This window comes from Polypterus senegalus, chromosome 3 (assembly GCF_016835505.1).
Source record: "Polypterus senegalus isolate Bchr_013 chromosome 3, ASM1683550v1, whole genome shotgun sequence".
Taxonomy (NCBI): domain Eukaryota; kingdom Metazoa; phylum Chordata; class Cladistia; order Polypteriformes; family Polypteridae; genus Polypterus; species Polypterus senegalus.
In genome coordinates, this window is record NC_053156.1 from 101,861,331 (window position 1) to 101,874,282 (window position 12,952).

Sequence of the window (12,952 nt, forward strand, 5' to 3'; positions counted from 1 at the left end):
ATAATCAAATCCTTGATGACAGCAACATTCAATAACACTCACAAAACAATTACTGTATATTGACAATCATGTTACGTTATTTTTAAAATGTTCCCTTTTCTTTTCATAACTTCTACTTCTCCACTGCATACGGGTATATATATAAATGTATATATATACCCGATCTACAATACATACTTTAGCATAGACAAGCCACACGCTGTGGCTAATTGTAGAGTCTTAAGCCTCTAACGCCGACATTGAGGTTCGATTCGAGAGGGATGTACTGACTATGTATGCGCTACCGATTCATTTTACCTTCGCATCTCCTTGGTTTGGGACGTATGAAAAATATTAGGTTAGCAGAATCATGTTACGTTATTTTTAAAATTTTCCCTTTCTTAGCACAAGCACAGCTGAGAAGCTTCGATGCATGTACTCCATAAGCGTTAAAAATAACGCATTTAATCACACTTTCAATTCCAAGCAAGCGGGAACTTTTGTCAATGCATGATTTCCTGGTACATCCATTACACTGATGCACACATCACAGCTACAAAAATGTTAGAGTCGGAATAAAGCGCGTTCTACGACTGATCATTTCGACTACCCGAAAGCCTTGATAAAAGCATGGTTTTGTGCACACTGAAAAGCAAGCAAAATTAGATGCATTACAGAAAGCGGACTTTGTGGCTCTTACTGGGGATCATTGGACTTCCGTGACCGTTAGTAATTCTAAATACATCTAATTACAAAATGTTCAATGATCACACTGTTTTAGCCTAATGTACAAAATAATTTTGGCTAATGTTACTCAGAGTTTAAAGAGTAAGCTGGTCAAATTACCTTTTATGTTTCTGACTTATTTTTTTAAGAAGAAAAACTGCACTTTATGGTTATTATTATTTAAAGACAATACTATTCTGAAATGTACTTAAAGTACTTAAACTACCACTTTATTTTTAAGTCTGCCCAATTTTAACCAGGGATGATATTTTTGTTTCTGTTTTGAATTCAAATGCAGTTTAAAAGCTTTTTTCAGAAATTAAAACAGCTTCAGTTTACAATATTCATGTCCATGTCTATTATTTGATTCTGTCGCCCACTAAAACCGTTTTAAATAAAAAAAAAAACATTTGCGATTTGGGGCAAATTTACGTGTGCGATTACATACGATTAATCAAGATTAATTCTTACACAGCCTCTAATTAATTGGATTAATTTTTTTAATCGAGTCCCACCCCTAATATATATATATGTTGATATATATATGTAGATTTGTATATATATGTGTATATACAGTATATATGTAGATATGTATATGTTGTATATACAGTATGTATATATATGTATGTGTGTATATATACAGTATGTGTATAGATGTGTTTATATATATATATATTTATATGTATATATATGTTTATATATGTGTCTGTGTGTGTGTGTATATATATATATATATATAATATACAGTATATATATGCCAGCAACACTCATGACAATGACAAAACAATTACATTGTCAATCATGTTACGTTATTATTAAAATGTTTCCTTTTCTTTTTACTTCTCCTGCCAATTGCAGGTATTTTGCTATATATATATATATATATATATATATATATATAAATAGATAGATATGACAACAACACTCATATCAATGACAAAACAATTACATTAACAATCATCTTACGTTATTTTTAAAATGTTTGCTTTTCTTTTTCATAACTTCTTTAACACACTACTTCTCCGCTGTGAAGCGCGGGTATTCTGCTAGTTAGAAATAAACCTGATCCATTAGGCTTAAAAGTCAAGACAAAGAATTTAGGGATAATTATTGACTCTGACCTAAATTTTAAATCACATATTACTCAAATTACTAGGACAGAATTTATTCACTTAAGAAATATAGCATAAGTTAGATCCCTTATAAATTTGCAAGATGCTGAAAAATTAGTTCATGCTTTTGGTTTTAGTTGGCTACATTACTGAATGCACTCCTCTCAGGACTACCCAAAAAACACAATCGATTGCAACTAGTGCAGAATACAGCTGTCAGAATCTTAACTAGAAAAAGAAAATCTGAACACATCTCTCCAGTTTTAATGTCACTACATTGGTTACCTGTGTCATTTAGAATTGACTTTAAAATACTGCTTATGGTTTACAAAGCCTTAAATAATCTCGCTTCGTCCTAAATTTCAGAATGCCTTTTACCTTACACTCCAAATTGTAACCTTAGATCTTCAAAAGAGTGTCTGCTTATAATTACAATAGAAATTCGTCAGGCTTATATGGTGGAGCACTTTAAAAAACTGCTAAAAACTCATTATTTTAACATGGCTTTCTCACAGCTTCATTTTAGTGTAACCCTGATATTCTGTATATGCATTTAATTATCTTTTTTTTTCATGGCTCCAAAATTCGTACTAAATCCTACATTCTCTGCTATACTTTTTCGGGTTTTCTGTGGTGGCGATCTGTGCCACCACCACCTGATCAAAGCACCATGCAGTTCCTACATTGAATGATTGAAGGCCAGAGGTCCACATGACCATCATCATCTAATTCTTCCACTTGAAGCCTGAAAACCATGAGGACTGATTGAGATCATTTATGTTATGTTCTTCATCCTGTAAACCACTTTGAGCTACATCATTTGTATGAAAACATGCTATATACATAAATGTTGTTGTTAAAACACTGGTAAAAATCTGGTTTCAGTGTAAGAAAACATGCACAGCCTCTGCCTCATGACAGTGACATAGCTTTAAACATGTTATACAGCAGCTAGACGTAATGCTGTATGTTATGTTGCTTAGAGGTCTGTGTGTACATTTATATGAGGCCAATTAAGAACTTTAAATAAATAAAAAGAGCAACTGTATTTACAAGAAAACAACATTGAGTAATACTGAATAACTTAACTAACAATGAATATCTGACAGGCTCTGTCTTATTCAGTAGCAAACATCTTGTAATCCAGTTTTGATTGAACCACATTTCATCATGATTTTTTTCCTACATGCAGCTGCTGCTCAAATTGGTATATAATTTGATTATTTTAAGGACATATGCAATTATCTAAAACAACAGAAAACCAAAGCACAAAACTCCACCTAGTTGGTTTTATCCCTTGAATGCTGGCACAAACCAGCATTAGCAGTAAAATATTTTGAAATTTAAATCCTTTCAGTAACGCAAAGCAGCCAACTGCCCATCTATCCATTTCTGACATTTACATCTTCTATCTCTGTGGATTTTCTGCGGTGTACTCGGGGTATTTTATCAATGTAACACATACTATTTTGTTGAGTAGCAGTTTTAGTTTGCTACTATATGAGTGAGTGTTGTTATGCAATATACAGTATATATATATACGAGGGGGGACCCAAAAATAACCGGAAATATTTTTAAAACGTGTTTAATTTAATTTTCTTTACAAACTGCAATTAGTCTCCTTCAAAGTACTCTCCATTGGCAGAAATACACTTATCTAACGGTTTGTTCCATTGTTCAAAACATTTTTTAAATTCGTCTGAAGTAATGCCCATTAATGTTCTGGTCGTTTCTTGTTTTACCTCTTCGACGTCAGCAAAACGCCTTCCTTTCAAGTCTTTTTTCATCCGAGGGAACAAAAAGAAATCACACGGAGCTAAATCCGGTGAGTAGGGTGGGTGGTTCAGGGTTGTCATACAGTTTCAATAACAATAGTTTCTACAACACTTTTTTCAAGAAGAAAACAAAATTTCACTGCCGCGCGTTGCTCACGATAATTGGCCATCGTAAAAAAACGACGCTTGCACTAAACTACTTTTATAAAATTGACTGAACACAAGCACAACCTTCCAGACTGATGGCACTTGGCAGACTGACTTGTGAGGAGTGTAACTAGATCGCACTAGCGGCCCAACCACGTACTACAAGTACCAACCTAACAACAACAAAATTCTGGTTATTTTTGGGTCCCCCCTCGTGTATATATATATTATATAAATATAAATATATGAATATGAAAAATAACAGTATGACTATCAGGAGTACTGAATTTTTTTCACAAAGTATTTTGAGACATTTCCTAAGTTGTAGTATGTGAACCATGAAGGAACCTCACAACAAGGTACTCTCTCTCTTGCCTGTAATTATGTTTATGAGGCTCCATGTCTGTTCTTAAGACTCCATTGGTGCTAACACTAAATTTTCACTTTTTAGACGGATGACCAATGCCTATATCTAACATGAACACCTTTCAGTTGTAGTTCATGAGTGAGGACTGAGTGAGCAGACTAAGGAGGTGCACATGCAGAAAAGATAGTCAATAGACAGATTTGGAACAAGACCAGGAGATGAATCGTTGAAAAAGTTAATGGGTAGTCTAATCATGACATTTAAACAGTGCACCAGAATCCTAATCACTTTGCAAAACCCACAGTCAAAAGATGTTAACATATGGAAAATACCAAGTGCCAAACCCTAAGCACTCAACAGAAATCAATGAACAATTGCCAAAAGGCCATTAACATTATAATTCAAAAACAAAATACAGCAAAAACATTTCCTTATTATCCATAATCTTGGAGGCCACAACCTTTTGCACTTCTACGTCAGGTACTGTCAAGTAATAAAGTAACTTCCAAGAAGCAACATAATATAGCATTTTGATGACTGAAGTATGAAAATCCAGAAACCCAGAAAATGCAACGTGGGGTCAAAGAAATAGTTCAATATAATCATTAAACAAAGTAACAAAAATGTGACTATAGAAAAACACATAAATAAAAACAGAATATTTTCAAGAACGCAAAATAAATTACTGAAAGGTTGGAAACAATTCTTTAAGTTCACAAAAACTTTACAAATAAAATGGGATGTACAGCATACATTTGTGACACGTACTAGACCAAATTAAATTTGTCTAGACATGAATATGTCTTTGCTGTCACATTATTATTACATGTTTAATAGTTTTTTTGATTTAATATACTTTGTTAATCCCCAAGGGGAAAGTGTCTTTTTGCCTGACCTGTGGGGGACAGAGCATATAGTCAGCCATTTTACAGCACCCCTGGAGTAATTTTCATATTAATGGCCTTACTCCAGTAACAGGACAGTAACGGGATTTGAACCAGCAACCTTCTAGATAGCAGCACAGATTCTTAGCCTCTGAGCCACAACTCTGCCTAATCAACTTTTGCATGTGAAAAAGTGGCTTGAAACAAATTGTCACGTCAATAGCCCGTCAGTCTGTTATATGTGTTTCTCTTTCCAAACATTTTGCATGATTAACACATCAGTAATGTCAACAGTTAAAATGGCATAGCAAGCAAATCTTCAAGGATTGTGTGCTTTCAGCAACTGACATATTCAACAAGAAAGAAGAACTGTGGTAAATTTCTCCCAGTTTGAAGTGACTTCATCTCCATACCAGTCACAGCCTGTAACAGTTCTTTCAGATTAGTTCTGTTCTGAGGTTTGGCTTGCTGTCACACCATTAACATTCCTCCAGCTAAGTCACAGCTGAGACTAAACTTCTCCTGCAGGATACTTGGCCTTTATACAAGCATGGCTGCCAATAAAGATAGCAAATGTGCATTTCTATTGTTTTTCACAATACCTACTAAATTGTGCTACATATCTACATGTCTTTCATTCCGATTCTGTAAAACATGAAATAAAAACTGAAGAAAAATAAAAGATACATTGGTTTACACATTCAGCTGTGCTTCTTTCATCCTTTCCATGCCAGTTGAACAAGTGCCAAAGTAAGTAAAGACATCCTCTCAACATGTCCCAAACAATCACATCTACTTAATAGTAGCCATCATATTAATTTTTAAATAGGATTCACTGATTATGAACTGTGAACATTATGGTTCAAAAATAAAGGAAATTTACTGACTAAGGGCATTAGCCAGGCTTTTATGCTTTAGTAGCAACCATTTCGGATTGCATAACGGGTTATTTAAACTTTGATAAAAAAAGAGGCGATAAAAAGAGGATAAAAAGTGTTTCTAATTTAGTTTTGATGCTAGGGTTTTAACAGCTACGATAATATTAATTAATCTTGTAGTGTTCATCAATTCTATAACCTTGTTCACCCTTGTTTTAGAACAACCCCAGGGTGATGAGAGTCGATTATATTTGACCTCTTTTGTAAGTTGCTTTGGATCAAAGTGTCTGCTACGTTAATAAATTTAATTAAATAAAATGATGATCGCAATTAAAAGCTGTCAGTTAAGCTGTTCATTATCAGATCTTGCTTTATTTTGAGTAAAAATAGCTCAATCAGTTTAGGACAATATTTTATTTTTAATCATGAGTTTAAAAGGCATAAATATGCCAGAGTGGCTCCTGCATATTGGCTCTAGAATCAGAATTTGAATGCTGTCCTGGTGCCTGATTGCTGTCAGCATGGAGTCTGCTCGTTATCTTTGTGTGTTTTTTGTGACATCTCACTGTGCTGTCAGCACATCCCTATGAATACTTCAACATGCAAACATAAAAAGTGACTAATATTGTCAGAAAACTTTACTAAACAAGATAAATACAACATAAGTCATACAGTTAGCGAATAAACAATAAATAACCATTTGCAAACACACAAATAATACTTTGTGAATTGAACAACTGTACATTTTCAGAGAAGAACATGAACAGAAAATATCACTGTATGCAGATTATATGGTATTATATATATCACACCCACAAAATTCTGTGCCAGCAGTCCTAAAAGCATTAACAGGTATTCAAAAGATATCTAGACTTAAAATCAATTTGAATAAAAGTGTGCTCTTTCCAGAGAATTCTATAGTACGTAATATCGGACTGGACACCTTCCCATTTATCTTAGCAGATCAGTTTAAATATATAAGGGTAAACATTACAAGTAAATACAAAACTCTTTTTCAACAAAATTTTGCTGTCTGCATGGAGAAATTAAAGAAGAGGTAAATAGATGGTCTACCCTCCACCTTATGTTAGCAGGGAGAATCAACAATGTTAAGATGACCATCGTTCCCAATCTGTTCTTTCTATTTCAAAGCATCCCCATGTACATTAAGAAATCATTTTTAAAGACATTAGACTCGATCATAACTTCAGTCAGTCAGTCATTGTCCAACCCGCTATATCCCAACACAGTGTCACGGTTGATCGTCTGGAGCCAATCCCAGCCAATACAGCGTGCAAGGCAGGAACAAATCCCAGGCAGGGCGCACACACACACACACACACCAAGCACACACTAGGGACAACTTAGAATTGCCAATGCACCTAACCTGCATGTCTTTGGACTGTGGGAGGAAACCCACACAGACACGGGGAGAACATGCAAACTTCACACAGGGAGGACCCGGGAAGCAAACCTGGGTCTCCTAACTGCAAATCAGCAGCGCTACCACTATACCACTGTGCCACCCCATCATAACTTCATTTATTTGGAAACATCCATGCATCCAAAGGGCGACTTTACTATTACCTAAAGTAGAAGGGGGCATAGCACTACTCAACTTTCTATTTTAATACTGGGTGGCAAATATACAAGCCATAAAGACATTGACACAAATTGATGAATATCAACAAGTCTGGTCTGCAATAGAAATAACATCTTGTATTCCCTGCTCTGGGTCTCAGTTAATACAAGTGTCTGTCATTACACTAAAAACCAAATTACCGTTCATTTGCTCAGAACATGGAACCAATGTAGAAAGGACACACTTTAAGAGAGAGAAAAGATTTTATCTGTTGCACCTCTACATGACAACCACCTTTTTCCACCCTCTCAAACATACTGTATACACTATTTAAAGTGTGGACAATGTCTTGTACATAGATAATGCCTTTGCATCCTACGAACAATTACACTTCAAAAACAACTTCTTCACTACCTTTAAGCTAGAAACTTTGCTAAACAGAACCATCCCAATTTTTCTCACCTTCCACCTTGTTCTATTCCAGAAGAACTATTGATCAGTCTTGAAGATTCAGATAGCATCTCTTCCTTTCAAAGACCCCAGAGTACATTGGGGGAAGGATCTGTCATTCAATATTTCAGAAAAAGAGTGGAAGGGAGTCATGCACACAATACGCTTGAGCTCTATATATGCAAAGCATTCAGTCATTCAACTTAAAAACTTTCATCGAGTATATTTATCTTGTTTCAAATTGTCCAAAATGTTTAGAGGACAAGATTCAACCTGTAAATGTTGCAATAGAGCTCCAGCCTAACTGGACCTGCAACAAATTAACAACATTTTGGACAAAAATCTTTGTATGCCTATCAGACAGCCTCTGTGCCACAATCACTGCTAATCCATTAACAGTTGTGTTTGGTGCACTCCCAGATAGCCTTAAAGTGGAAAAGCACAAACTGTAGTTTCCTTTACTACACTACTAGCACGTACACTTATCTTGCTCAACCGGAAGAATCCCACCCCACCACTCTTAAGTGAGTGGGAAACTGATGTTCTATACTACTTGATATTGGAAAAAATCAAATTCTCACTCAGAGGATCTATTCAAAACATGTTTAAAACATGACAGGATCTAATCAGTAACATTTTAAATCAAGCTTCCATTTCAGGGAAAAGGATACCCTTCTTTTCTTGCGTCTTTTATAGAGTAGCCGCGGTTGCTGGCTCCCCTTTCTCGAATTTTATTTTGATGTGTTAAATATGTCTTGGTTGTTTTGAATATTATCTATTTCTAATTACAATCAATAAAAAAAAACAACTGTACATTTTACTAATACATCTGGCACAGCTGTAAAATATGAGGTTAGTTTTTTTTTTAACTATAGAAGACTTTTGTTTAGTTACCATTTAAATGTTTGCTCTGTGCTGTGTATATTTTCCACTATCTTATTTACATTTTTTAAGCCAATATACAGAAAACTAGTGTAACGATTAGTAATAATCAAACCTGTTATGAGTTGCAACATTCAGATACTGTACTTCAGTAAAGGTTCTAACTTAATTTAAAAATGACTGACAGCCTATTCCACTAAAATCAGTAATAAATGCAATTAAAAGGTAGTTACTCTGGAATTTTTAGATGGTTTAGCTGGATCTGATAGTTCTAATTATAATGCACCAAAAAGTTTTTGGATACCTCCAAGTAAATTATGCCAAAAAAACCTATTTTACAATGCAATGCCAAGCCGAAACCCTTTTGAAGTACTGAGCTGTTTACATGTGTTTTTTATAATGAGTGCTAATGTAGTAAGTTAGTAGTGGGAACTGATCTGGAAGTCTTACGTGTTATCTTCCTAGAAATAAATAAAAAATAATTGTGCTTATGATATACATACAGTATGTTATATCCAATTCATTTCGGTATCCTACGCAAATAATGACTATTTCAAATGATATTTCTATGAGTGTATATGAAAATAATTAAATTACAAATAAAGCTATTAAATAAAGTTAAAAATTGGAGACTTAAGATGAAGCTGACATGTTGAAGTGGGGGAACACAGGAAGAAACAAGGAACAAAACAAAATGTAATATATCAACTCCTATGGTGTATACAATGGAAACTCATGATTCATTTAAAACAAGATGTGTTCCAGCTTTGCAATGTTAAGAAGAGAAGAGTCTCTATAATCATATTCATGAGCATGGCTGGTGCCACCATTAATGCATTTTAGGCATTTACCTAGATGTCGGTGATCAGAATGGTGGGTTTTTTTTTGGGGGGGTGGGGTGTTGGTTTCCAAGCCACACGTTTTAGCTATCAAACAGCAGTTTGGAACACTAACAAGCTTGGCCTACGGTACAAAATAACCTAGCAACAGCACTGTTTATGAGACAAATATTACCTTGCAGTAAAACAATATCGATGCTAAAAAAGTGTTCTGCCAGGTATTTCTGGGCACCGTGGTGTAAATCAGTGTGTTGATTTGTTTAGTTAGTTTTGATGGACTAAATAACCTTTTCTCAAAGCTATTTCTTTAGCATCTCCAATATAAGTAAATTGATACTGGAAAGAGTACACCATTACAGTTTGAAGTGCAAAGTCACTAAACAGGGAACACTCTGTTTTGCATGAAATGTAAATCAATAATAATAACAATGGAAATTAATCCAATCCAGTGTTAAATATGTCAGAAGCCTATCCTGGTAGCTCCTGGCACAAAGGCAGGAACCAACTCTGCATGTATACACATACACAGACACACAAGAAAAAAACACACTCACAGGACCAATTATAATTTGGCAATTAACCTAACCTGTACATCTTTTCATTGCAGCAAGAAAATCGGAGTGTCTGGAGGGAACCCATTCAGACACAGAGAGAAAGTATGGACTCCACACAGACAACAGCTGGGTGTCAGATTCATACCAGGGCAGTCACAAGGCAGCAACACCAATTACAGCACAACAAAAATTAATAATAATGATAAAATATAGATATATTAAGATAAAGCACTGCAAAGAACTACTATATAGCATAACATGCTCCAAATAAACTTAATCGAATTCAGGACTGCGAAGAGGCCAGTGTTTGGTTCAAGATAGGAAACAGCTCTTGACAGGGAGAGACCATCACAGTCGCCACTTACACACATGCCTAAATTCAATTCTGAGTCACCAGTTAAGGTGAACAGCACATCTTTGGATATGGGAGGAGAACTGGAGTAGAAGGAAAACATGCAATCTACAGACAGACAACAACTTGGTACAAGAGGCAAACTACAATGCCACTATGCTACACAAAGGAAATACATCCATCCAATTTCCATACAGGAGAGAAATACATTCACATTTCTGACTCAGTTATACAGGGCAGGATTGTGTGGAGAAAATTATTAAAAATATTTTTTTCATGAAAGCACTGCAAAGAACTAGTACAATTATTCAAAATGAATTCATTGAGAAATTTGTGAATTTCATCTCCAGCTCTTTTTTATTCTGTTACATGGGTTTAGAATAAAGGGAACCATCCTTCTTGAATGTCATAAAAACCAACTAAAGGAGGTGAACATCAAGATGGGACTCCAGCAGCAAACAAATTCCTGCTTTGTTACCCTCTTTTGAGGAGAAGCGGCCAACATTAGCAAACCTGGTAATTGGCAGTTAAACTGGCGCTATATTGTCCACTTAATTGCACCTTTCTGACATGAGTGTGATATTTATAATTAGTTAACATCCATCAGCCAAATCGGAATTGCTAAAATAATATGGTTATGTTAGTCAGGCTGATAGGTTAGGAAACTATATACTACATCATTTAAATGAGAGCAGCCTTCAGAAGTCATTATCTTGTTTCTTTTGTACCATTTCTTACTTAGCAGTAAGTGACTATAATAATGACTCTGTATTCAACCATCATAACAATAAATGTAAAGACAAAAAGGCTCTATTAAATACAAGTAACATGCAGTATGTCTGTTGCAGGAACCAAAATCCAAATTACTAGTAAACCCATATACCTATTAGTATATTTGTTGCTGATAGATTTTATTCAGTGGCATACTGCTGTCAAGCATGAAAAGGAAAAAATTGCTGACAACAAAAGATGAGGGAAGAGAGAGAGAAAGCACCATTTGAAATCAAGTATTTGGTGAGGGGTCTTAATAGGAATACAACATACCAATGAAAGAAAGACTGAAGGCTGAATTACTGCTGTTTTAGTAAATCATTTAACATTTGACACAAAAATAAACAACACAGGCTCCCCATAATGGAAACGTGGGTTCAGAAAAACAGACAGATGAATGGGTGAATGGATAAAAGCAAACTGGAAAACTCAAATGCAACTTGCTCCTCAAGTTAAATTTTCTTTGAGATGTAATAAAATGCAATTTAAAGGTATTAACAGTAGGTTGATATACCTAATTAAACTATATTTAATATTCCTATACTCAATATGCTTAATTCTACTAGGCCTGATAAATTCCACTGATACTTTCTTTCAAATCTGTTTCTTTTTTCTTCAGTCTACTTTTTGAATGGATTTTCATTATATCTGACACAAGTCAGTTTCAAAATAATTGAGAGCAGGTTTACATCAGCACTAAAGGGTGTTTTATTATTTATGTTGGCCTTCCTTTTTTATTGAGTGCTGGTAAGCAGCTACAGCACAGTGAGAAGTAAAACCAAGCTGATATTGTATCATTTTCATGCCTAATTTCTACATAACCTACCCTATAAAGATCTTCTTAATGGTAACCTGAGTGTTTTATAGTCATTCGATTGCTATTACATTCAAAATGTCTTTTCACACAGGCTGTATACAGTCCAAACTCAATTGCTTAGCTTATTTTAGCATCAACAGAGAAAGTAAATGACCAATTGTGCTCACTCAAACGCTTAAAGATGTGAATTACATCACAGTATGATTGCTGCAAATGCTGCAGCCCCTGCTGTCTTTATAATATATGAAAACTTGATTTGTTTTTTTCCCCTTAATGGTTATAGCCTATCAGATGTAAGCTATTTTGAATATATAATTGAATCTATGAATAGATATCCATCTCAGAATTTACTTTTTCAAAAACTATAGGAGGTCTGGTATCAACCACAATATGAATCATTCTCCTATACCACATCTAAGGATTTATAGAAGCGACTAATCATTTTGAATATTAATAAACTGGTAAGAGTTAGAAAGAGAAGTTTAGGGTCCTCTCAGAGACATAAGCAAGTCCCTTGTGCACACAAACCTCAAGGGGAATGAGCAAAGGAATTCCTAGTTTTAATTACATCGCTGCCCTTCACCTTCCTAAGGCTAGAAAGTTTTGTGGGCTGCACTGAGTTGTCTAAGCACAGACAAGGAAGGGATGGGTAAGACAGCAGGGAATGCCTTGCTCACCAAACCACTGCGACCTCTGTGTCTGACAATGCATCCTGCGGGCCACGGCAGGTGAACTTAAGGACTGTGGGGAGGACAAGGATGCCCGTAGCTGATCAGGATGGAAGTCACCCATCACTCACTGATCCTCTTGAGTCGACAAGGGATCGCAGAGGAGTAA

At 35.1% G+C, this 12,952-nt stretch overlaps 1 protein-coding gene across 3 annotated transcripts in view; it reads right to left on the minus strand.

Annotated features, from left to right (window-relative positions):
• dlgap2a (discs, large (Drosophila) homolog-associated protein 2a) overlaps positions 1 to 12,952 on the minus strand; it is a 1,338,703-nt gene that overhangs the window by 271,986 nt on the left and 1,053,765 nt on the right. The window contains exon 1 of one of the 3 annotated variants that reach the window (XM_039747698.1): positions 12,793 to 12,843. The exons of the other annotated variants lie outside the window; for them this stretch is intronic. Coding sequence (XP_039603632.1) covers positions 12,793 to 12,826 — 34 coding nt within the window. The 5' untranslated portion in view covers positions 12,827 to 12,843. Of the gene's footprint in view, positions 1 to 12,792; positions 12,844 to 12,952 lie in introns of those variants that run through there. 3 annotated transcript variants of the gene reach the window in all.